The 23,027-nt window shown below is 43.0% G+C and overlaps 2 protein-coding genes across 2 annotated transcripts; one reads left to right on the plus strand and one right to left on the minus strand.

Annotated features, from left to right (window-relative positions):
• Window positions 1-215: 215 nt before the first annotated feature.
• On the minus strand, window positions 216-22,823 carry LOC134207891 (putative vitellogenin receptor). Its single transcript, XM_062683910.1, has 6 exons — window positions 22,478-22,823; window positions 22,126-22,376; window positions 5,097-5,849; window positions 4,291-5,037; window positions 3,813-4,229; window positions 216-3,749 (listed from the first exon to the last, which is right to left on the minus strand). Exons 2-6 carry the CDS (start codon window positions 22,349-22,351, stop codon window positions 361-363), a joined length of 5,532 nt encoding a protein of 1,843 aa, XP_062539894.1. The 5' UTR covers window positions 22,352-22,376; window positions 22,478-22,823; the 3' UTR covers window positions 216-360.
• LOC134217571 (uncharacterized) lies at window positions 8,023-10,131 on the plus strand. The gene is made up of 3 exons (XM_062696356.1): window positions 8,023-8,128; window positions 8,210-8,844; window positions 8,902-10,131. The coding sequence occupies exons 1-3, from the start codon at window positions 8,081-8,083 to the stop codon at window positions 9,629-9,631; spliced, it is 1,413 nt and encodes a 470-aa protein (XP_062552340.1). The 5' UTR covers window positions 8,023-8,080; the 3' UTR covers window positions 9,632-10,131.
• Window positions 22,824-23,027: the final 204 nt, after the last annotated feature.

Here is a 23,027-nt window from a genome sequence, read left to right on the forward strand (position 1 = left end):
GCGGATGACACGTTTACGGTGGGCGTGCGTGACTGTAGTGGAAAATGTACGATTTGCTGTGATAATGGATGTTGCGTGTTATTTTTTTTTTTTTTTTTTTTTGTGTCTTTATTAAGGAGACTTTTAGCCCGAGGCTGGCTCGTCTCCGGTGTTGCGTGTTATGCATGCGGAATACATTTCAGGGGCAGGTCCAATCATGACGAAAATACACGTAGTTGATTTTCAACAATGGACAGCTATATTTGTTACAAATTACTAATGTTTTCCTTTAAACATCTAACATCTAACAATTACAATTAAGAGGTTTCAAGGTTACTTACTACCAACAAAGTAACCAAAACCAGAGAAGGCGCACATTAATCACAATATTAACCGCTGCAGGGGGTCATCCCTGCAGTCATACGCGTCCGCCATCGAGTCCACGTCGGACATGTTTTCCAGCTCCAGGGCGGTGCTGGTGACGTTGTGCTGCCGGAGCGACTCGCTGGAACTTGCCTCCCCTGAGCCCGGCGGACCGTGAGGGGGCGTCTCCAGCGTTAGCTCGTTGTGCGTGGTGGTCTGGTGCAGCCGCGGTACTTTTTGAAACATTTTGACTTCTGCCGCATCGGCTGTGCTCAGTTCGGGGTTGTGAAAGTGCATTCCGATATCGAACTTGTGCTGGAAACGACGCCGGTAGATGTAACCGGCAGCTCCGCCGATCAAGACTAGGATAAACAGTGCCAGGAATACGTTGGCAACTGTCGATGCTGTTGAGGACTGTTCGGATGAGTCGTGATTGCTTGGCGCGGGCTCACCAAGATGCGTTTTGACCATAGGAGTCATCACATCTGAATTCTGTGGGCAGATGTCGGTTTCTCGTATGTGTTCGCCGTTATGACAGATGCACATTCCTGTCCCGTTCTCTCCGGGTACACACACATGACTGCAGTTGATCTTGCTCGTATCGCAAACATTCTCTGCTTCGGGTTGGCGCGATTCCTGGACGATCAGCAGCTGGTCCGAATTGTGAACGTTCAACTCCAGCAGGCGGCATTCAAAGTTTCCATAGAGCTTGCATTGCCCTACCGTGGATGACGCCATGTTGAGGATTAGGGCTTGGTTCTCAAATATTGTGATTCCTATCGGGCGGCTGACGGCGAGGTTTTGCTTCTCGATGATCGTTCGCAGATGTTTGCCTTCGTAGTCTAGCGCCTTGATTGTTCGCGAGCTGATGTCGGCAATGTAGAGCAGCTGGTTTTCCGTGTCCACCTGTAGGGAAGTCACGTGCGATACATCCTTGGTGATCACCACTTGATTTTGGCCGGTCATGTCCGCCCGGTAGATGATCGAGTGTGGAACTTCGAAAATCCAAAAATGCATGAGGGAGTAGAACAGGATCCGATTCACTGGATCAACGACCACGGCTTTTACGAAGACTTGCGAGGTGAAGGTTATGATACGGGAGCAACGTTGACGTACGATTGAACATACTTTGATGGAAGGTTCGGATCGATCGTAGAAATAGAGATTTCCTGTTACCCAATCCACGGCCAGATGCTCCGGATGGCCAACGTTATACAGCACGTGTGTGCTGTTGCGTTCCATATCGTGTTCGTAGATCACTGGATTGTATTCGTCGGTAAAGTAGAGCATCTGTCTGCGTATATCGACATCCATTGAAGTGATTCGGGATTCGTTGGCTTGAATAAAAATTCGGATCGAAGGGGGATTCACCTCCAATTTGCGGATCTGGTTGTATGATGTGTAGAAAACGTATCGACTTGGACCCACCGCTTTGCAGGAGATCTTGTCAGACCGGAGCATGAATCCAGGATTGCACGAGCAGCGGTAAGAGCCGAATGTGTTTCTACACCTCTGAGCGCAAGGTTTACCGTCAGCACACTCATCCACATCCAAGCACGATTTCCTGTTCCCCGCTAAAGTAAACCCATCGCGGCATTCGCAGATAGCTCCGGTAGGCGTTTTGATACACTTGTGCTCGCATGGACTCTTCGCGCACGCTTCATCGCAACCCTTCCCTTCATCCTTTCCATCATCGCAGTCGTTCTTTCCGTTGCAAACCTGACTCATCTCTATGCAAACTCCAGGCTTGCATTCAAACGTTCCTTCTCCACAGGCCACATGCACTTCGATTGCATCTGGAGCCGTTCCATTGACGCAATCCACTTCATCGCTGCCGTCGTCGCAGTCCACCTCTTTGTCACATCGCCACTCCTTCCGAATACATTTGCCACTCTTGCATTGAAATTCGTGCAACCCACAGTTGCTGCACCTCGCTTCGTCTTCCCCTTCCGGACATTCCGCAGTCCCATTGCAACGCACCGCAATGTCCAAGCACTTCCCGGATCGGTGACACAAAAATTTAGTCGGATTCTCGTCCTCCAGACCGACGCAAGGCTCCAGCTCAACTTTACAATTCATCTCATCCGAATTATCTCCGCAGTCGTTGTTCCCGTCGCAAACCAACCGATCTTCAATACAATGCCCCAGCGCACACTTGGTGAAACCTGGCAGACATTCACTCTTCTTCAGACATTTATCATGCTCATCCGACCCGTCCGTACAATCCGGATTCCCATCGCACTCCCACCACCTTGGTATGCACTGTCCCGTGTTGCATCGGTACATCATGGGACCGCAAGTCGTTGCATTGCTCTTCTCGTTATTCAAATCCGTGCAGCCTACCTCATCCGACCCATCCAAACAGTCCGGGAATTTATCGCACAGTGCATTCGCATCGATACACATCCCATCCGGGCAGGCATGTTGATGTGCATGACACGCGCTGCTTCGATTGTACCCTTCGCATTTCAGCTCATCAGACCCATCGCCGCAGTCCACGTGTTCATCGCACCGTCGCGTCTGCTCGATGCACTTGCTCTTGTCCGCACACATGAACTCGTCGTATTGACAACGCAACGGCTTCGCCTGTCCCGGCTCGTCGCATCCCTTCTCGTCCGATCCATCCGCGCAGTCTTTGTTGCCATTGCAGCGCTTGCTGATGGTTAAACATTCGCCGCTGGTGCACTTGAACTCACAATCGATCGCATCGATGCAGGTCGTATTCTTCGGTGTGCTGAAGATCATTCCCGTCGGACAGACACATGCCGTACTGTACATTCCAGCGGGCACGCAGATGTGTGAGCAGCCTCCATTCTGCTTCATGCAAGGGTGATCGTACCGCTGTAAGGATTGGCTTCCGAGCAGTACGATTTCGTCGGAAAACGCTCCATAGGGTGGCTTATCGATGTTGATCTTCTTGGTAACGCCGAGGTTGTGCTTATCGGACCAGTAGAGACGCTTGGATCGGTAGCACGTCCAGAAGATGCTGTCGCCGACGAGAGCAATGGAGACTGGTAGTCGCAGATATTCCCGGAACAGGTGCCGCGTGTCGCCTTCGTAGCTGGAGAACTCAATCTTGCTGTAGCCCATGTCGTTCCAGTAGACCGATCGCAGATCGCGATCAACGACGAAGTTGAACGAACCGTTGCCGCTGAGTCGTTCCTCAATGACATGCAGATGAGGCCCTCGACCGGTCATGTCCAGTTGGTCAATGTGGGTGTGTGGCGAAGGGAGCTGAGAGCGCAGGGCAATGAACATTTTTCCCATCTCCGAAACGATCGCAAGACCGACCGGAATGTCTTGGCCGAGATAATGCTGAACGATAGCCCGATGGCGTGTTTGGAGAGAGAAGAGTTCGACCGTTGATCTGTCGCTGTCCGCCCAGTAGAGGTTATTGCCGAGAAAGTCTGTCAAAAGTTTGGTTATGTTATCAAACAAAAGCTATTTAGGCTGAAAATGTTTTCAATTACCGAAAGCAAGTGCGGAGACGTTTCCAATGCCGCTAGTAATCAGCTTCTGTGACGATTTAGTTTTGGGATCGACGGTAAAGATCGCCTTCTGTCGATTATCGGCGACGAAGATTTCCCCTGTGATCGAGTTAAATGCCATTCTGTGGAAGAAGATTTGATAGGCATCGGCTTGGGAAGATTCGTGGCGACCGAAGGTTTGAGTTTCCAGCTTGACCAGGTAGTTGGAGATTCCCAGTAACAGATACTGACGTTTTACCGTTTCACGACAGGAATGCATGTCCGCTTTCAAGCTCATACCGTAGGGACAGGCGCAGCTGTAGCTGTCGTTTGCTGTCAGAAGGCAGAGGTGAGAGCAGAAGGTTCCCAAGCAAGCATGATCTCCCTTTGGTTGCATACTCGAATGATAGATGTGGACGTCTGGAAAAAAGAGTTTACTTATTAAAAATTATCTTCGTAACAATATCCGTATCATACTTACCGAAAATTTGTCGATCATGAACGTCGATCTTACGATCTTTTCCATTAAACTTTTCACACGACTGGATACTCTTCGTGTCCCAATCGGACCAGTAGAGACGATCGTTGAACACGGAGATCGAGAAGGGATGCTTCAGTACATCGGCCAACACCGTTACCCGGTTAGTTCCGTCCACTTTGATACTCTCGATCTTCTTCAGCTTGGCATCCACCCAGTAGAGGCGTCCGTTGGGCCAATCCAGACTCAGCCCATTCGGCCAGTGGACATCCTGATCGATTAACACCTTTTTATTTCGGCCGTCCATGTTGGCAGTTCCGATCATGGCGTCGTCTCCCCAATCCGAGTAGAACAGGGTTCCATTCTGAGGCATCAGAGCGATTCCCCTCGGCTTATGCAGCGAATCCTGGATCAGTATGGTGCAGTGCACTCCGTTGTTGGAGCAAACGGCGATCATCATGTGACCGCTATCGCTGAAGTAGATGTTTCCGGTAAGCCAATCCACTTCCAGATCTTCGGGTGAAGCCAAACCGGAGGTAAGCAGCAGCTCCCGTTTACTGCCGTCTTGTAGCGATCGTTCGATGGATTCAGTTTTAAACGAGATGTCCGTCCAGTAGACGTGATTACCATCGTAGCTCACACCGATGACCTGCGATAGATCCTTCATTACGTAGTATTGATGCTTGGTATCCAAATGGAGCCCCCCGATGGACTTTTGTGTTGTGTACAGAAGAAGCGGTTCCGTGGAATCTGCGAAAAAAAGATTCATTATGTCACAGATTCATCAATTGCCATATCGAAATATTTACCATCCAGTTCGCAAGTTCTTGAATCGTCCTTCAGTTTAAATTTGTTGACGCACGTGCACCGGAACGATCCCGGCGTGTTCTCACAACCCTGCGAGCACAGGCCGTAGCGTTCGCACTCGTTGATATCCTCGCAGAACTTATTCTTCCTGTTGTATTTGAAACCCGGTTTACAAAGACAAACCGCTCCGTGTGGCGTAGCCTGACAGCCCTCTGGACACCTCATCGTATCGCAATCTTTCGAGTTGCACGATCCTCCCTCATCGCTATGATCGCCGCAATCATCCTTCCCATCGCAAACCTGCTTCAGATCCAAACACGTGTTGTTGTCCGCACACTCAAACTTGCCATGCTCCAGATCACATCCAGCGAAACAATTCTCCTCATCCGATCCGTCCCCACAATCATCGATTCCGTCGCACACCCAATCGTGGCTCTTGATGCAGTGCTTGTTCTTGCACAGAAACCCCTTGCACTTGCTCTCGATGTTCGCGCAGCCGATCGTCTCGTCCGATCCATCGAGGCAATGGGACACACCGTCGCACACCAGGTCCAGCGGGATGCACATTTTGTCCGAGCAGGTGAACTCGAACTTGCTGCACGGGACCGGGACGTGCGGCACTTCGTAGTTGTCGCAGTTTTCCTCGTCGTCTCCGCGGGGGCAGTCGTCGTGCTTGTCGCACAGGAACGACGCACTGATGCAGCTGTTGTCGTGCTTGCAGCGGTACCACATTGGTTTCTTGCAGAGAAAGTAATCTGCGAGAAAAAAGGGTCTTTCGATCAATAGCAATATTTGAAACAATAATAGGTATTAATGAATATAAAAAAAATAAACTTAGTAGGCGTGCCTAATTACAACATGCATGTTTTCAATTTTTGAGGTAATGAGCTTGATGAGTACTACTAGCTCGTTAACACTATTTTTGGAAAATGGCGTATACGTCACTTTTCAGATTACGGAAGTCAACTCAAATTTGACAAAAATGACACGTACCTCCCTCTGCTTCCAACCCCCTCATTTATGTTCCGTTCTATGAAAAAAAAAACGTTTCGCCATCTCCAAAGAATTGCCGCAAAAAATCCAAGCAAGTTCTATAGAAATCTAATGGAATCAGTTAGAAATTGCTTCATAAAATGTTTTGAGAATTCATTAGAAAAAAAATTCTAGAATATATAAAAAAATACTAAGGATTTTTCAAAGGAATTTCTGTAGGAATTTTCTAAGGAATCAATAATGGAGTGTCCATAGGAATTATTAGCGTAATTGTCTACATTATCCCTGAGTGAATGAGAATTCCTGGAGGAGTCTCCGAAGAAATCCCCGAATGGATTATTGAAGGAATTGCTTACGGGAAACCTGAAGGGATCTTCAAAAAAATGGAATTTAAAGGAGTTTTGCTAAAAGAATTCCGAATTGATTTTTCAAAGGACTTTTTAACAGAATTTCAAAAGGTATTCTCGAAGAATTCCTCAAAGGAATTCCAAAATATTTTTTTACAATAAATTTCCGAAGGTTCAAAGGAATTTCTGGAAGAGTTTCTCTTGGAATGTCTGAAGGAATTTCCGAAGAAGTTACTAGAGGAATTTGCAAAGAATTTTTTTTATCTTGCATTTATTTGGAAGGCTCATTTGCCATTTGGCGTTACGGAGACGGATAAGTATATGTTGTGGTGCGCACGCACTGAAAATACACTAGAGCATGGTTTCCCAAACTGTGGGTCGCGACCCCCAGGGGGGTCGTGGGCTGATCAATGGTGGGTCGCGAAAGATTAATTATGATTCATACTTTTAGGCTTATTTTGGCCCACAAGAGGCAGACACTGAGAAATAGAATCAATCAATCCAAATCTAATCCAACTACAATTAAGTTCCAATCCAAATTCATTTCAAATCCAATCCAAACCAAATCCAATCAAAATCCAACAACAATGCAAATCCAATCCAAATTCACTCCAAATCCAATCCAAATCCAATACAAAATTCAATCCAAATCTAGTCCAAATTATACAACAAACCAAATCCAACCCAAATTCGATTCAAACCGAATCCAAATCCATTTTCATTTCATTTTCATTTTCATGATTCAAACCGAATCCAAATCCAATCCAATTTAATTCCGTCCCAAATTAGATTAAAAATTTGCTGAGATTTTGAAAAATACATAACAGGGGTATGACATAATTTATTATTATGATTTGATCAATGTAACGTGAACTTATTTTTATCCACCTTCTTAAAATGCATGTACTTGGTACCTGGTGGGTCGCAAAGAATATGGGATTTTGCTAGGTGGGTCGCATATCCGAAAAGTTTGGGAACCTCTGCACTAGAGTGTTTTCACTGGAGTGCATTTTCAGCGCGCGCGCCCTTGTGGCTCTGGCGTGCATTGTTTTGATAGTTTGACATGACATTTAGAAAATTCAAATATCCTTCTATTAGTTACACCATTGACGAATACATAGACCGAAATGTCCGGTACAAAGCCATCAGAAAATCGGGCACCATGTCTTCTTCTTCATTTTGAAGAAAATACCCCTCGTGGGTGACGAATTACATTATACATAAATATTTTACGAGCGCTGACTTACCCCTCTTGACGTTTTGACAGTTTGTTTGTTTGTTTTTCTCCCTCACCTTGCGACGTCGTTTCGGTTTTGCATCGTACATAAATCTCGAGTACTTATTCAAAAGGACGTATGTGATTTTACAAGCAAAGATTCAAATGTCGATTTGTCCAATCTGATGGCACTCCCACGCAAACCAATAAATTACCAAAATGTAGCCGAAGGCTTCTCCTATAGGAGAAGCCTTCGGCTACCTGTTGGTGGTGTTGGTTTGCGTGGGAGTGCCACCAGATTGGACAAATCGACGTTTGCATCTTTGTTTACAAAGTCACATACGTCCTTTTGAATAAGTACCCGAGATTTTGTGGCTATCAAATTACTCCAACGCGTGCTTCAATTCAGAACAATTTTTTTTCTGTGAACATGATTTCTAATTCATCATCGAAAATTGATAAGGTCGCAACCGAAAAGGTAAGATTATCTAACAGAAATGCCAGAGTGAACAATCTATTCATCTCCACAAACATCTTAAACTCAAAAAATATCTTACAGCCAAAGTGCGATAAAGCTGAAACAACGTCGTCAAAGAGCAAAGAACGTCCATACAAACTGCGACACGTTCGGAGCTTCTCCCGCGATTACCAACAGATGAGTCACATTCCGCTGTACTGCTATTTAGGTCGGTTACAGTGCAAAGATGACGACCGTTTCGCCAAACACATGACGAAACACGGGCGCACATTTGGTTTCATTCGTCAGGTTGATGACTACATTCTGGAGGAACCGAGTTTCGCCGTGCGTTTGGACTACCGTCCCGATTACGCCAGAACGTTGGTGTACGTGCGGAACGTGTCACCTCATTCGGTGTTGCGACTCAGCAGGGCCTACATCCACCTGGCAGACGGTCACATGAAGATGCTGATTGAAAGCGAGATGCGCCTTTCTTGGGGTACGGTTTCAAAGTTTTGCTTCGACAGTTGCCTGCTGTCGGAGCTGGATAGAAGCTACGGACTGATATTGGTTGGACTGGCGGACTCAAAGACAGAAATATTGGAACTTTACCACCTGCAAGTGACCGTGTTGAGTCATTTCGTGAAAGAGCAGCTAATTTTGAAGAAACCAACGATTCATTGTCCGCCGTTGAATCAGTATCCGGTACCGATGGAAAAGAAGATCATATACGAGAGGTGAGTTGTGTTACAAAATGTTCGAACTCAAATGATGCAATACAGTGCGTTTTACAGTTTTCAATGGTTCAACAAATATGTCGCAACAAATCACGAGCAGCTGTCTGCTGTGCGAAATATCGTGAATCGGACTTCGTTCCCTGTTCCGTACATATTATTTGGACCACCCGGTACTGGAAAAACTTCAACTATCGTAGAGGCAGTTTTACAAATTTGGAAACTACAACCCAAAGCCAACGTTCTCGTATCGGCAGCTTCAAATTTCGCCTGTGATGAATTCACCACGCGCCTGCTGGAATTCATTCCCGTCACCGATGTGTTCCGTTTCGTATACTTCGTATCAATTTTGCTGATAACGGAACAACACCATCGTTCTCAAAGAGCAGTGGAGGTTTTGAGGAAGGTGGTGAGTATCGTCGCGGCCCCGACTACGAATATCCGGAAGGCGGTGCATCATACGAGGAAAATTCATCGTACGGCTATGGTGGAAGACCGTTCCGCGGCCGTGGAGGATTCCGCGGACGTGGTGGTTTCCGTGGCGGTTTTCATCGTGATTTTTTCGTCGTTCGTGAACCAGGAATCGATAGATCTCGCTCCCGTTCACCGAGGCGACGCAGTCCGGCTGATTCTGATTCGTAGGAATGGCATGTTATCGAATGCAAGAACGTTACCAGAAGTGGCACGGAAATCTACCACAGTCTGGCAAGGGGCGCTGATTATGAACACTATTCCCAGTCAAGTTGCACCTAACGGACGGAGACCACGAAATAGTGGACAGCCTGATTAAGGACGAGGAAGGTAAACACCACCTTCGTATTACTCAGCGACTACGCCTAGATCAACCCAAGTTGGAAGATGTGCAGAAGCGCATATCGACGTCATCGTCGCACGCAATCTTCCTCGGCCTGCCGGGATCGACGTCATCGGTAGCATCGTCGGATGATGCCAGCGTTCAGACGCGTCCACTGCGTAATCTCGTGTCCTACCTGAAGCAGAAAGAAGCGGCCGGCGTTATATCTTTACTCAATAAAGAAACGGAAGCAACCGGTGTGCTCTACTCATTCCCGCCATGCGATTTTTCGACAGAATTGTTGAAACGAACATGTCACAACCTCACCGAGGAGGGACTGAAGGAAGACCATCTGGTAATCGTGGTGGTCCGAGGAGGAACAATCCTCTGAAGTGCCTTCTTTCTGGTATTGCAGCAACTAGTCCATATTGGCACAGCATACAACATGGCTGGTCTAAAAATTTGTTTGTAAATCAAAAGTTTGTTCTTAAGACAAAGTTTTGACTTTCTGTTTATAAGTGGATATAGACACTTAATATATTTGTGATTTTTAAAAGTTAATTTTTGATCTAGCAGAAGTCCTAAATATGTAGAATTCTGATAGTTTACCCGCAGTGAGCGATCTGATAAATAATTTTGGATCAGTTTAATAGTTGGTTGGTTGTTTGCTCATTGTTTGTTGGTTGATTGATTGGTTATTTAGTTGATTGGTTGCTTGATTGGTTGGTTGGTTGATTGATGGTCGGTTGCTTGATGGGTTGATTAGTTGTTTTGTTGATTGCTTGATTGGTAGATTAGTTGGCTGGTTGCTTGATTTGTTAGTTGGTAGAATGATTGATTGATTGCTGCTTGTTTTGTTAGTTGGTAGAACTGTTGAATGGTTGATAGTAGGTTGGTTGCTTGACTGGTTGATTGATTGTTGGTCGGCTGGTTAGTTGATTAGTTGTTTTGTTATTTGGTTGATTGGTTGGTTATTTGATTGATAGGTCGCTTGACTGGTTCCTCTTCTTCTTCTTCTTCTTCTTCTTCTTCTTCTTCTTCTTCTTCTTCTTCTTCAATGGCTCTACATTCCAACTGGAACTTGGCCTAGCTTTTCAACTTAGTATTCTATTAGCATTTCCTCAGTTATTAATTGAAAGCTTTTCTATGCCCGCCATTGTGCATCATTGTTTGTTGATTGATTGATTGGTTATTTAGTTGATTGGTTGCTTGATTGGTTGGTTGGTTGATTGTTGGTTAGTAGAATGATTATTTGGTTGGTTGCTGCTTGATTTGTTGGTTGGTAGAACTGTTGAATGGTTGGTTGCTTCATAGTTGGTTGGTTGCTTGATTGGTTGGTTATTTGGTTGATTGGTTGTTTGACTGGTTGATTGATTGGTTGGTCGGCTGGTTAGTTGATTAGTTGTTTTGTTGGTTGCTTGAATGGCTGATTAGTTGGTTGCTTGATTAGTTGATTGGTGGCTTGCTTGATTGGTTGGTTGCTGGAATCGTTGACTAGTTAATTATTCAGTTGATTGGTTGCTTGATTGGTTGATTGATTAGTTGATTGGTTGGTTGGTTGATTATTGGTCGGTTGCTTGATGGGTTGATTAGTTGATTTGTTGATTGCTTGATTGGTAGATTAGTTGGTTGGTTGCCTGATTATTGGTTGGTTGCTTGATTTGTTAGTTGGTAGAATGATTGATTGATTGTTTGGTTGCTGCTTGATTTGTTAGTTGGTAGAATTGTTGAATGGTTTATAGTTGGTTGGTTGGTTGCTTGACTGGTTGATTGATTGTTGGTCGGCTGGTTAGTTGATTAGTTGTTTTGTTGGTTTCTTGGTTGGTTGGTTAATAAGTTGATTGCTAGGTTACTTGATTGGTTAGTTATTTGGTTGATGGGTTGGTTGGTTGCTGCTTGATTTGTTAGTTGGTAAAATGGTTGATTGGATGGTTGCTTCATTGTTGGTTGATTGATTGATTGGACCAATCTACCAAGCAATCAAGCAACCAACCAACTAATTAACCAAGCAATCAACAAAACAACTTATCAACTAACCAGCCGACCAACTAATCAACCAATCAACTAAATAACCACAACCAATCAATCAACCAGTAAATTATTCAACCATTCAAGCTAGCTACCATACCAATCAATCAATCAACAAGCAATCAACCAATCAAGCAACTTAGCCACTTAGTCGATTGATGTGTAACAATATGGATCTTCGGGCCTCTCAATAAAAGTTCGTTTTGAAGTTATCTTAAAATAGGTATGTATTCGTAATCATTACGGTAATTTATTACACATTACGGTAGTGTGGGCAGCAATGCGAGTCCCCAAGTTATGCAAATGTATCTCCGTAAATATAATCAATTATTCATATTGAATAAATGTCATCGTGTATTTCCGTCGTGCGTCCACAATGTGGTCCTTGAGGTCCGACAACTCAAGCAGATTAAGAATCTCTTGATTGACCCCGTTATCAAGTCGTTCCAAACATCTGACTCCAGCGGTTCAACATTGTAGTACTCTTGCTCATGCTTCACCAGCTGCTACTCTTACCCCTCCGGCGCGTCGTCCGTGTCGATCCCATCAACGTCTAACGACACAACCGCAGCCATCCTCCTCCTCCGTTAATCCAATTGCTTCACTTCGGGAAACGCTCGAGGATGAATTTTCTTGGTGGGTACCACTTTAGCGCCATTGCTGGTACGTTTCACTCCCTGACCTCGAGTGTACCGCTGTTGTTGTGTTTCTTGTTTCGGCTTCAGAACATTGGTTTCCACCGTGATGATCATGGATGGACCCGGATTGTAGACCCCTAGCTGTTGTTGTTGCCGCTGCTGAGCTAATTCACCGGTGCATCTCATCGTCCAGAATAATCATCATCATCCATGTTTTAGGCTTTATTATTATTGTTTCACCATAACTGCACTCAAATCGACAAACTCGTCTCGATTCATTGATTTTTGAATCAGAAACAGGAGGTAAACAAAAATGGAAATGACAACTGTTGTCAAACTGACGTGATTCGAATTGAGGGGCTTCTCAATGGTCGAGTGATTGTAATAATTGTAATCCGTCACTCCCCAGGGGTATATAGTGGTGCCCGGAAAAATGGCCACCCCTCCGTCTATGTATTCGTCAATGGTTACACTTACTTTATTAAGATTATAAAATCGTTTAGATGGAGTAAAATCAAAGAGCAGAATTTGTTGCACAGAGTGTAGGACAACACTGTCCGAGAGTATTATTTACAATTCAGTTTTGCTCTACCCAAATGTTACAGGCGCTCCAAATTATTTTGGAGTTCATATCGTTGGTAGTCAACTACATCTGGTTAAACCATTAGCATCTCATCATGCCGATGTGTTCGAAAGATATGATTTACGATGCAAATATGCCCGAAGAGGATGTTCTAGATCAGCGGTTCTCAACCTGGGGTACATGTACCCCTGGGGGTACCTCTACTGGCCCTAGGGGGTACCTCGGATGAAAATGCATAATGGCGGACGTGTTACAATTCCAATCGGAGCTTATTGATAAAGTTTTCATTACCGTGATTTTTTTTATTTTGAAACTTTGCCTTTTTACATAATATGCATGGCGATCAGTAAATCAAAGCTAATTGAACCCTGCTTTCCTCAACTAGAACAGCGTATGAAGGGCTGCGGAACAACAGATCAAACGGACAAATTTCGAATGAGCAAATTTAAAAAATCTTCAATGCAATGATGAACCTGATCCAAACAAAATATGGAATAATATGTTAGTATTGGGGTAGTAATTAGTTCTGTGAAACTGGCAACACTGTTCAAGGTAAAATAAATCAGTATGAATTCAAAGTTGGTGTAAAACGAACCTGCCTTTGGCAAATAGCGATTTGTGCACTAAAATGTAAGTAGTTTAAGTAATATTGTATGCAAATTTGTTAAAATAAATCTATTCATATACAGCATTGAAGCTGCTCACAAGAAGCTGCTTTCAATAGGTGTTTCATTCGCGCCAAAGGTGACATAATCAACAGTTAGAAACATGCTTTTGAACAAAAATCTAGAATCTAATGGTTCGGAAGCCTTCGTTTGAGAGTCATGTAGGCCTATTTTTTTTTTTTCAGAAAAGCAAGAGGTTCAGAAGTATCTTTCTACGCTTTTCGGAAGCCTTCTTAAGAGCAGCACGAATGCCTCCTTTCAAGATGTTCAGAAGTCTTCTTTCGAAAGGTTCGAAAGGCCTGTGTCTCCTGGCAAGAAGTCCAGATGCCTCGTTTTAAGAGAGCCGGAAGCCTTTTTTCAAAAAGCTCGGAGTGATCCTTTCAAGAAGCTCGGAAGCCTTTTTTCAAAAATCTCGGAAGCCTCATTTCAATAGGCTCGGAAGGTTTTTTTTTTTCAAAAGGCTCCTTTCAAGAGGCTCGAATGCTTCATTCAAAAGGTTCGGAATCCTCCTTTCAAGAGGCTCGGAAGCCTTCTTTAGAAAGGCTCGGAAGCCTCCTTCCAAGAGGCTCGGAAGCCTCCTTTCAAGAGGCTCGGAAGCCTCCTTTCAAGAGGCTCGGAAGCCTCCTTTCAAGAGGCTCGGAAGCCTCCTTTCAAGAGGCTCGGAAGCCTCCTTTCAAGAGGCTCAGAAGCCTCCTTTCAAGAGGCTCAGGAAGCCTCCTTTCAAGAGGCTCAGAAGCCTCCTTTCAAGAGGCTCAGAAGCCTCCTTTCAAGAGGCTCAGGAAGCCTCCTTTCAAGAGGCTCAGAAGCCGCCTTTCAAGAGGCTCAGAGCCTCCTTTCAAGAGGCTCAGAAGCCTCCTTTCAAGAGGCTCAGGCCTCCTTTCAAGAGGCTCAGAAGCCTCCTTTCAAGAGGCTCAGAAGCCTCCTTTCAAGAGGCTCAGAAGCCTCCTTTCAAGAGGCTCAAGCCTCCTTTCAAGAGGCTCAGAAGCCTCCTTTCAAGAGGCTCAGAAGCCTCCTTTCAAGAGGCTCAGAAGCCTCCTTTCAAGAGGCTCAGAGCCTCCTTTCAAGAGGCTCGGAGCCTCCTTTCATGAGGCTCAGGCCTCATTTCAAGAGGCTCGGAAGCCTCCTTTCAAGAGGCTCAGGAGCCTCCTTTCAAGAGGCTCAGAGCCTTCTTTCAAGAGGCTCAGGAAGCCTTCTTTCAAGAGGCTCAGGAAGCGTTTTTTAAAGAGGCTCAGAAGCCTCCTTTCAAGAGGCTCAGCAGCCTCCTTTCAAGAGGCTAAGAAGCCTCCTTTCAAGAGGCTAAGAAGCCTCCTTTCAAGAGGCTCAGAAGCCTCCTTTTAAGAGGCTCAGAAGCCTCCTTTCAAGAGGCTCAGAAGCCTCCTTTCAAGAGGCTCAGAAGCCTCCTTTCAAGAGGCTCAGAAGCCTCCTTTCAAGAGGCTCAGAAGCCTCCTTTCAAGAGGCTCAGAAGCCTCCTTTCAAGAGGCTCAGAAGCCTCCTTTCAAGAGGCTCAGAAGCCTCCTTTCAAGAGGCTCGGAAGCCTCCTTTCAAGAGGCTCAGAAGCCTCCTTTCAAGAGGCTCGGAAGCCTCGTTTCAAGAGGCTCAGGCCTCCTTTCAAGAGGCTCAGAAGCCTCCTTTCAAGAGGCTCAGAGCCTCCTTTCAAGAGGCTCAGAAGCCTCCTTTCAAGAGGCTCAGAAGCCTCCTTTCAAGAGGCTCAGAAGCCTCCTTTCAAGAGGCTCAGGAAGCCTCCTTTCAAGAGGCTCAGAAGCCTCCTTTCAAGAGGCTCAGAAGCCTCCTTTCAAGAGGCTCAGGAAGCCTCCTTTCAAGAGGCTCAGAAGCCTCCTTTCAAGAGGCTCAGAAGCCTCCTTTCAAGAGGCTCAGAAGCCTCCTTTCAAGAGGCTCAGAGCCTCCTTTCAAGAGGCTCGGAAGCCTCCTTTCAAGAGCTCAGGAAGCCTCCTTTGGAGAGGCTCAGAAGCCTCCTTTCAAGAGGCTCAGAAGCCTCCTTTCAAGAGGCTCGGAAGCCTCCTTTCAAGAGGCTCGGAAGCCTCCTTTGAAGAGGCTCGGAAGCCTTCTTTCAAGAGGCTCTGAAGCCTCCTTTCAAGAGGCTTGGAAGCCTCCTTTCAAGAGGCTTGGAAGCCTCCTTTCAAGAGGCTCGGAAGCCTCCTTTCAAGAGGCTCGGAAGCCTCCTTTCAAGAGGCTCGGAAGCCTCCTTTCAAGAGGCTCGGAAGCCTCCTTTGAAGAGGCTCGGAAGCCTCCTTTGAAGAGGCTCGGAAGCCTCCTTTGAAGAGGCTCGGAAGCCTCCTTTGAAGAGGCTCGGAAGCCTCCTTTGAAGAGGCTCGGAAGCCTCCTTTGAAGAGGCTCGGAAGCCTCCTTTCAAGAGGCTCGGAAGCCTCCTTTCAAGAGGCTCGGAAGCCTCCTTTCAAGAGGCTCGGAAGCCTCCTTTCAAGAGGCTCGGAAGCCTCCTTTCAAGAGGCTCGGAAGCCTCCTTTCAAGAGGCTCGGAAGCCTCCCGAGTAGCACACTTGTCACATAACAGTCACAGTGACTCATATGCGACCAAATCAAGTCACATTGGAGTTGCTGCAACCAAATCGAACTGAACTGTGCTACTAGGGCTCCTTTCAAGAGGCTCGGAAGCCTCCTTTCAAGAGGCTCGGAAGCCTCCTTTCAAGATGCTCGGAAGCCTCCTTTCAAGAGGCTCGGAAGCCTCCTTTCAAGATGCTCGGAAGCCTCCTTTCAAGAGGCTCGGAAGCCTCCTTTCAAGAGGGTCGGAAGCCTCCTTTCAAGAGGCTCAGAAGCCTCCTTTCAAGAGGCTCAGAAGCCTCCTTTCAAGAGGCTCGGAAGCCTCCTTTCAAGAGGCTCGGAAGCCTCCTTTCAAGAGGCTCGGAAGCCTCCTTTCAAGAGGCTCGGAAGCCTCCTTTCAAGAGGCTCGGAAGCCTCCTTTCAAGAGGCTCGGAGGCGTAACAATGAACGAACGTCAAAGATGAAACACAGAGTGCACTGTGAAAAACGCATAATGCGAATCCATATAGGTGACAGTTTGTTGAAAAACTAAGTAAAACACATATTCATAACCCCACTCTTATTTAACCTCACGTTGAGATTGAATAAGAGTAGCCGATTATCTCGGAGAAGCAAAAAGTCAACTACGTCATAGCTCCGGTTAGCGCAGCGAGGGCTAAATACTGTGAAGGGGGCCCTGGTGCTTCACAGGCTCCGTTTGCGGTTAGGTTCTTATTAGACCCCCCTAAACATTCATTCGTAGGCACGGTAAGCATAAAGCCGCATCACACCGATAGGGGTCACCTGTATGGTGGACTTTTACCACTGGAAGAGGCAATCCGTAATGTTAGTCTTAGCCAGATAACCAGCCTCCGACACCACACGGCTATCTAGGCTGTTCGTGGAGAGAAGTTGACATTTACTTTAAGTCAACTCTCAATGTGGCCGAACAGCCCGGAATTCTTCTATCAATAGGCTCAGAAGCGTCCTTTCAAGATGCAAAGGAAGCCTTCTTCTAAGTGGCTCGAAAGCCGCCATTCAAGAGACTCGAAAGCCTCTTTACAAGAGACTAAGATGCCTCTTATCAAGAGCTGCGGAAGCCTACTTTCGAGAGATTCAGAAGCTCCGTTCAAGAGGCTCGGAAGCCTCCCTTCAAAGGGCTCGGAATCATTCTTTCAAAAGGCTTGGAAGCCTACTTTCAAGAGGGGGTACCTCAATTAATGCAAAAGGGGTACCTCTCAAGAAAAAGTTTGAGAACCGCTGTTCTAGATCATTTGTTTCCAGCGTGCATACCATCAAAGGCCGTACAGTAATTTTAAACTTTTGAAGCGGGATTATTTGTCATAAGATGAGTTAGTACCCGGGTAGAAGAAAACAGCAAAATAATTGTTAAAAAAATTATTTTGAGCTTTTTAGTGGAATGTCTTCACTTGTCATAACCCGGGTAGAGGTGAATAACAAACAAATAACATAATAATAACAAATTTTGCTATGATGTCATATTTAGTTATTCTTATGTTATTCATAAATAGCATAAAATAGCATCCCAACTACAAGTTTTGTTATAATAGTAAAATTAGTTATTTATATGTTATTGTAAGAAAGAGCAGAATAACAAATGAAGAACAAATTTTGCAATCATAGCAAAGTTTGTTATTCATTTATCAATTGCATTTTCAGCATATCATTAAAAACTGATTATGATATTTTCTTTTCTTCAAATTTTTTGCTATTGGTTTGTTATTATAATAGCAAAATGAGTTGATTATGAGTTATTCGCTAGAGCAATGCCTGTTATTATTTTTGCTATTTTAGCAACTATATCAAACAAACTAATATCAGATTTTGCTATTCAGTTATTCATATATTAATAGTAAAATTTGATATTATTTTGCTGTTTTTTTCTACCCGGGAAGACGCGTTCGTACAATCCCATTGAATTCCACCACTTAATTGTATCTTGACAGATACGTATTTCGACCTCAACAGTAAGGCCGTCTTCAGTGTCTCGTAGTCGAGTCAAATACGAGACACTACTGTTGAGGTCGAAATACGTATTTGTCAAGATACAATTAAGTGATGGAATTCAAAGGGATTGTACAAACTCGTCTTATGACAAGTGCAAAATAATATCAAATTTGGCTATTAATATATGAATAACTGAATAGCAAAATCTGATATTAGTTTGTTTGATATAGTTGCTAAAATAGCAAAAATAATAACAGACATTGCTCTAGCAAATAATTCATAAATAACTCTTTTTGCTATTATAACAACAAACCAATAGCAAAATATTTTAATAAAAGAAAATATCAAAATTAGTTATTATTGATATGTTAAAAATGCAAATGGTAAGTGAATAAGAAAAATTGCTATGATTTCAAAATATGTTCTTCATTTGTTGTTCTGCTCTTTTTTACAATAACATAAGGTACCCCGGGGCAAGTGAAAATACGGGATAAGTGGGTACTATGGCTGCCGATTAATCGGTAAACGTTTTTAATGGTCACAATGTTCTAGAAAGATGAAGCAGAATTATCAACGAATTCGCCTGACACAAAAAAAAATTGGAATCAAAACCATTTGCGGCACCATACTAATGGTAATGTTTAATCATGACTTTAAACTACCGATAAAATCTATTACTTTTATTTGAATTCAATGAATCTCCAAAAAAATAGTCGTTTCTAAACTCATCATTGATGTGGCAAGCGAATATTTTGAGCAATTAATTAATTGTGTGACATCGAAAACGATTTAAAAGTTATGATTAAAGTCAAAATCTGAAATTTTCACTTGCCTTTAAGTTTTAACATACATGGGGCAAGTGGGACATATTTGAAAAACATTTTCGATAGATGCATTTTACCTGTTTTTAGACTGTTTTCTAGTGAAAAATAACTTCGACACTCATATACCATATGGATGTGAATCAAATGCAGTTGATATCGTTGGTTTCGTTGTTAAGAAGTAGTGTACAGTTGATTTACCAAATGTGTATTTTACTTTCTGGAAATTGTCTTCCTCATGGAAAAGAGCAATGGTTATAACTATGCGAATTTTTCCGTTTACAGTGCAGACAATCTATTTATTCTACAATAGATCAACAGGTTTTTTCTTGTATTTTGTTATTTTTAAACATCGCATTAAATTAACAGATTTTCAGATAAATAAAGTGCTTAAGACATAAATTGGCCATTTCGTTCTATTACAAATTTACAACACTGTGCATCGCCTGAATAAAAGCGTTCCTTTTGAAGTTCTAATTTATGTAATAATTTGTGTTCTAAACAGAGAAACATTCATTCGGAAAGTAAACAAAGATTTGCTCATCTCTTCCATCTAACAAATGTGTAAAAAAGAAAGCTAATGGAAAGCCAGACAATGGCAAATTTAACAGTAAGCCGGCTGTTGTCTTGTTTTTATATTTGCTAACATTGTAATCCCTTTCTTTTTGCAAAAACAAAAGTCCGACAAGCAATAAACCTCCATCCATGATCTGAAATACTACGGCTCAGAAATTACATAAACATTATATCTACATTCTTCAAATCAGTTTCGTTAGACAGTATAAAGCAGAATAGGTCCCACTTGCCCCGTTTGAAGGGATAAGTGGGTCCCACAGGTAAATTTATTTATGTCACTACCAATATTTTTGTAACTGTATAAATGGATTACAACACGTCTACACTTCAACAACGGAAGCATATAATGATGTATCCGTGGTTAATGTCCTGAAATACCCTGTTTTCTAAGTATGCGTTAACGATTTTGCTGAACTAGCGTTTTTTTGGGTCCCACTTGCCCCGGGTTACCTTATAAATAACTAATCTTACTATTATAACAAAACTTGTAGTTGGGATGCTATTTTATGTTATTTATGAATAACATAAGAATAACTAAATCTGATATAATAGCAAAATTTGTTATTATTATGTTATTTGTTTGTTATTCACCTCTATCCGGGTACTATCCCAATTATTACTATCACATGATTGTAACTTTACAGATCCGTATATCGACTTGAAAAAAAGGGCGTCTTCAATGCCTCGTACATGCTTCTACTATGCTTATTAGGGACCCCAAACTTTGATTTTTTATTGCATCTTGAAGCACAAGCTAGTGAAGTAATTAATTAGGAATGTTCGATACCGATCAACATCTTCTAGACTGACTATTCCCAGAACTACATACAAACTTTGGTTTTCTATAGAAAAACCGCGTTGGAACAGAGCTTTGCAATCCAAAATCAAAGTTTGTATGGTGTCCTGGAAATGTTGTTCTGTTCTGGTTTGTTTTGAAAAATCTCATTGATTTCTTTCCCGGACCGCGCTCCAAGATGCAACCAAAAATTAACTGAAGCTTAGGATCCCTTATGATCGATGAATAGAACACGGCTTTGAAATCTAAAACGAAAGTCGTTAAACGCTTAAAAAAATTCTTCACTATCGATTATAAGGGATCCAAATTTCAGTTAATTTTCGGTTGCGTCTTGAAGCGTGGTCCGGGAAAGAAATTAATGAGATTTTTCAAAACAGACCAGAACAGAGCAAACATCTCCAGGACACCATACAAACTTTGATTTTGGATTGCAAAGCTCTGTTCCAACGCGGCTTTTCAATCGAAAACCAAAGTTTGTATGTAGTTCTGGGAATGGTCAGTCTAGAAGATGTTGATCGGTATCGAACATTTCTAATTAATTACTTCACTAGCTTGTGCTTCAAGATGCAATAAAAAAAAAATTATCAGACGAGTTGTTGCAATTATCAGATAGCGTAGATCTATTTGTCATCTGATGATCAGAACAGCATGTTAATCAAAAATGAGGAAAACATTAGCATCACTTCTGATGTTCCACGGGAAATTCTTTTGATATTGCACGATATTTTTTCTAAAATTTCACATAATTTTCTTCTCAGGAAATTGCTTCGAGTTTCTATAAGATAATGTTCTGAATGTTCACAACGTCTTTTTTTTATATTCTGCGGGAAATTAGTTTAGATTTACTTTATAGGTACCCATTTGGTTAGTCATTTTAAACTTAGCATGATTTAGCTATATGTTGTTTCCTACAAACTTATTCATTTCACTAAAATCAATTTTCCTTTCTTACGGAAATTCTTTTGAAAATCCGTAGGACTGTACCACTGGAAATGCCACCTGAAAATGCTCTAAATTATTTCTGAATTCCATCAGAAATTAATATGGAAAATGGAAATAAGAAATTGCTTCGGGAATTCATTCGTTATTTTTTGTGAAAATTCCGTCGTAAATTCCTGTGGACATTCCTCCACAATTCGTCGGTAAGCATTTCTCCGAAAATAACTGAGAATTTCTTAGGAAATTTTACAGGAAATTCATTCAGAAATTTCTATGAATTCCTTGGAAGATTTTTTTTTAGAAATCTTCTGGAATTTCATTCCCCCTGTTATTTTTTTTATAGAACTCTTGTGGAAACTTGCTTACTGGCCTGGCTCTCATAAAAACGAAATTACTGGGCTTATCAGAAAACATAATTCCTGAGATAAATCGTTGAATAGTACGTAATTTGAAAATATCCAATATACTTACTTGTGTATGCAATATCTAAGGTAATAAGAATCATAAATTTTATAAATTTTCATAAAGCAAGTGGAAGACATCAAAATTCATTTTTTGAATCCCTTTTTCACTTTTTTAATAAATTTAACATAATTAACTATAAATAGATCAACAAGTTTACTTCGCATGCGTATTTGAAAATTATTTATATTTTAAAACCAAATTTGAAAAATGTGGGCTAGATCCTTTTATTATTTTTTTGGGTTCGGGACTCATGGGAGATATATCAGGACTAGCGACGACAGTTCTGGACATGTAAACATTTTTAAAATTGAACGATTACGCGATTCTTGAAAGTATCCTGACTGGAATCCTTAGAAACTAAACCTGAGTCTGGAGCTTCTATAAAGGTTGTCAGCTAAATTTACCACTCATCAAAAAACTATCTTAAAATAATATAATGGCGCTTCGTGTGTCAAGCCTCTATACTTCCCACTATCTACATATAAAAACAGTGCAATAAAAAAATTCTTCCACTCACCACACCCAACCTCGTCGCTCCCGTCGGTGCAGTCCTTGACGCCGTTGCAGTGATTCACATCCGGAATACAAGCCCCATTATCGCAGCGGTATTCGTTTTCACCGCATGCCGGTGCTTTAGCCACACGACCGCTCGAGGACTTACGGCTCGCGGCTTCCACGCTTCCAACGTCGATAACGATGCCAACGACGATCAGCAGCAGTACGATCGCATTGGATCGTAGCATGATCGCGCCCAATAATAGTACTGCCCTGCAACGTAAGCGTCTAAGGTTAGGATCTGTGGGTGTTGTCGATTGTCTCCGCATTTAAGGCGGGTTAACACGCACACACGTGGCGGTCGTAAAACTTACCCTCGAGTTAACGATCTTTTCTAAACAAAGTTATAGATTAGAAATCAATCGAATAAAACGTAGAAAAATACCGTTACAAGTCAAGGTCACAATTCACAAAACATTTTTCAACACTCGCGGCGTTGTACAATGGAAAATATCAAACTAACTAAAGATCGCTCCGCGATCGAGATATTAATCCAAAAGCATGGAGGCTATCACAACTAAAGTAATAAATCAAATATCGGTAAGATTTTAATAGAATTCATGCAAACTAACACTTAACGACTAAATGGTTCACAAACGGTAAAACAATTGGAAGCGCGAAGGGCGAACGACGCGACCGCAAAATGGATGCGAGCTGGTGTGATCATGAAAGGAATGGGATCGGTTGGCTGAGCTGCGATTTGATTGCGATCGTCATCGATCGCACGGGTCAGCAAGTGTTGTGGGAGAAGTCAATTGCTAATCTATTGTTTATAATGCTTTTCAGAGGTTTTGATATGTGACAGGGTGATTTCTAAGTTTAAATAGAAGGACCAGATTCATAGACGAGCAAGTTAGGGAATCT

This window comes from Armigeres subalbatus, chromosome 1 (assembly GCF_024139115.2).
Source record: "Armigeres subalbatus isolate Guangzhou_Male chromosome 1, GZ_Asu_2, whole genome shotgun sequence".
In the NCBI taxonomy this organism is placed as follows: Eukaryota; Metazoa; Arthropoda; class Insecta; order Diptera; family Culicidae; genus Armigeres; species Armigeres subalbatus.

Bases quoted from the DNA above. Each gene is read 5' to 3' on its own strand.
- LOC134217571 (XM_062696356.1), top strand. From the start codon at position 8,081: ATGATTTCTAATTCATCATCGAAAATTGATAAGGTCGCAACCGAAAAG. The intron at 8,129-8,209 runs GTAAGATTATCT...AATATCTTACAG, and splicing joins ATAAGGTCGCAACCGAAAAG to CCAAAGTGCGATAAAGCTGA. The intron at 8,845-8,901 runs GTGAGTTGTGTT...TGCGTTTTACAG, and splicing joins AAGAAGATCATATACGAGAG to TTTTCAATGGTTCAACAAAT.
- LOC134207891 (XM_062683910.1), bottom strand. From the start codon at position 22,351: ATGCTACGATCCAATGCGATCGTACTGCTGCTGATCGTCGTTGGCATC. The intron at 5,850-22,125 runs GTGAGTGGAAGA...TTTTTCTCGCAG, and splicing joins GAGCGACGAGGTTGGGTGTG to ATTACTTTCTCTGCAAGAAA. The intron at 5,038-5,096 runs GTAAATATTTCG...TTTTTTTCGCAG, and splicing joins AAGAACTTGCGAACTGGATG to ATTCCACGGAACCGCTTCTT.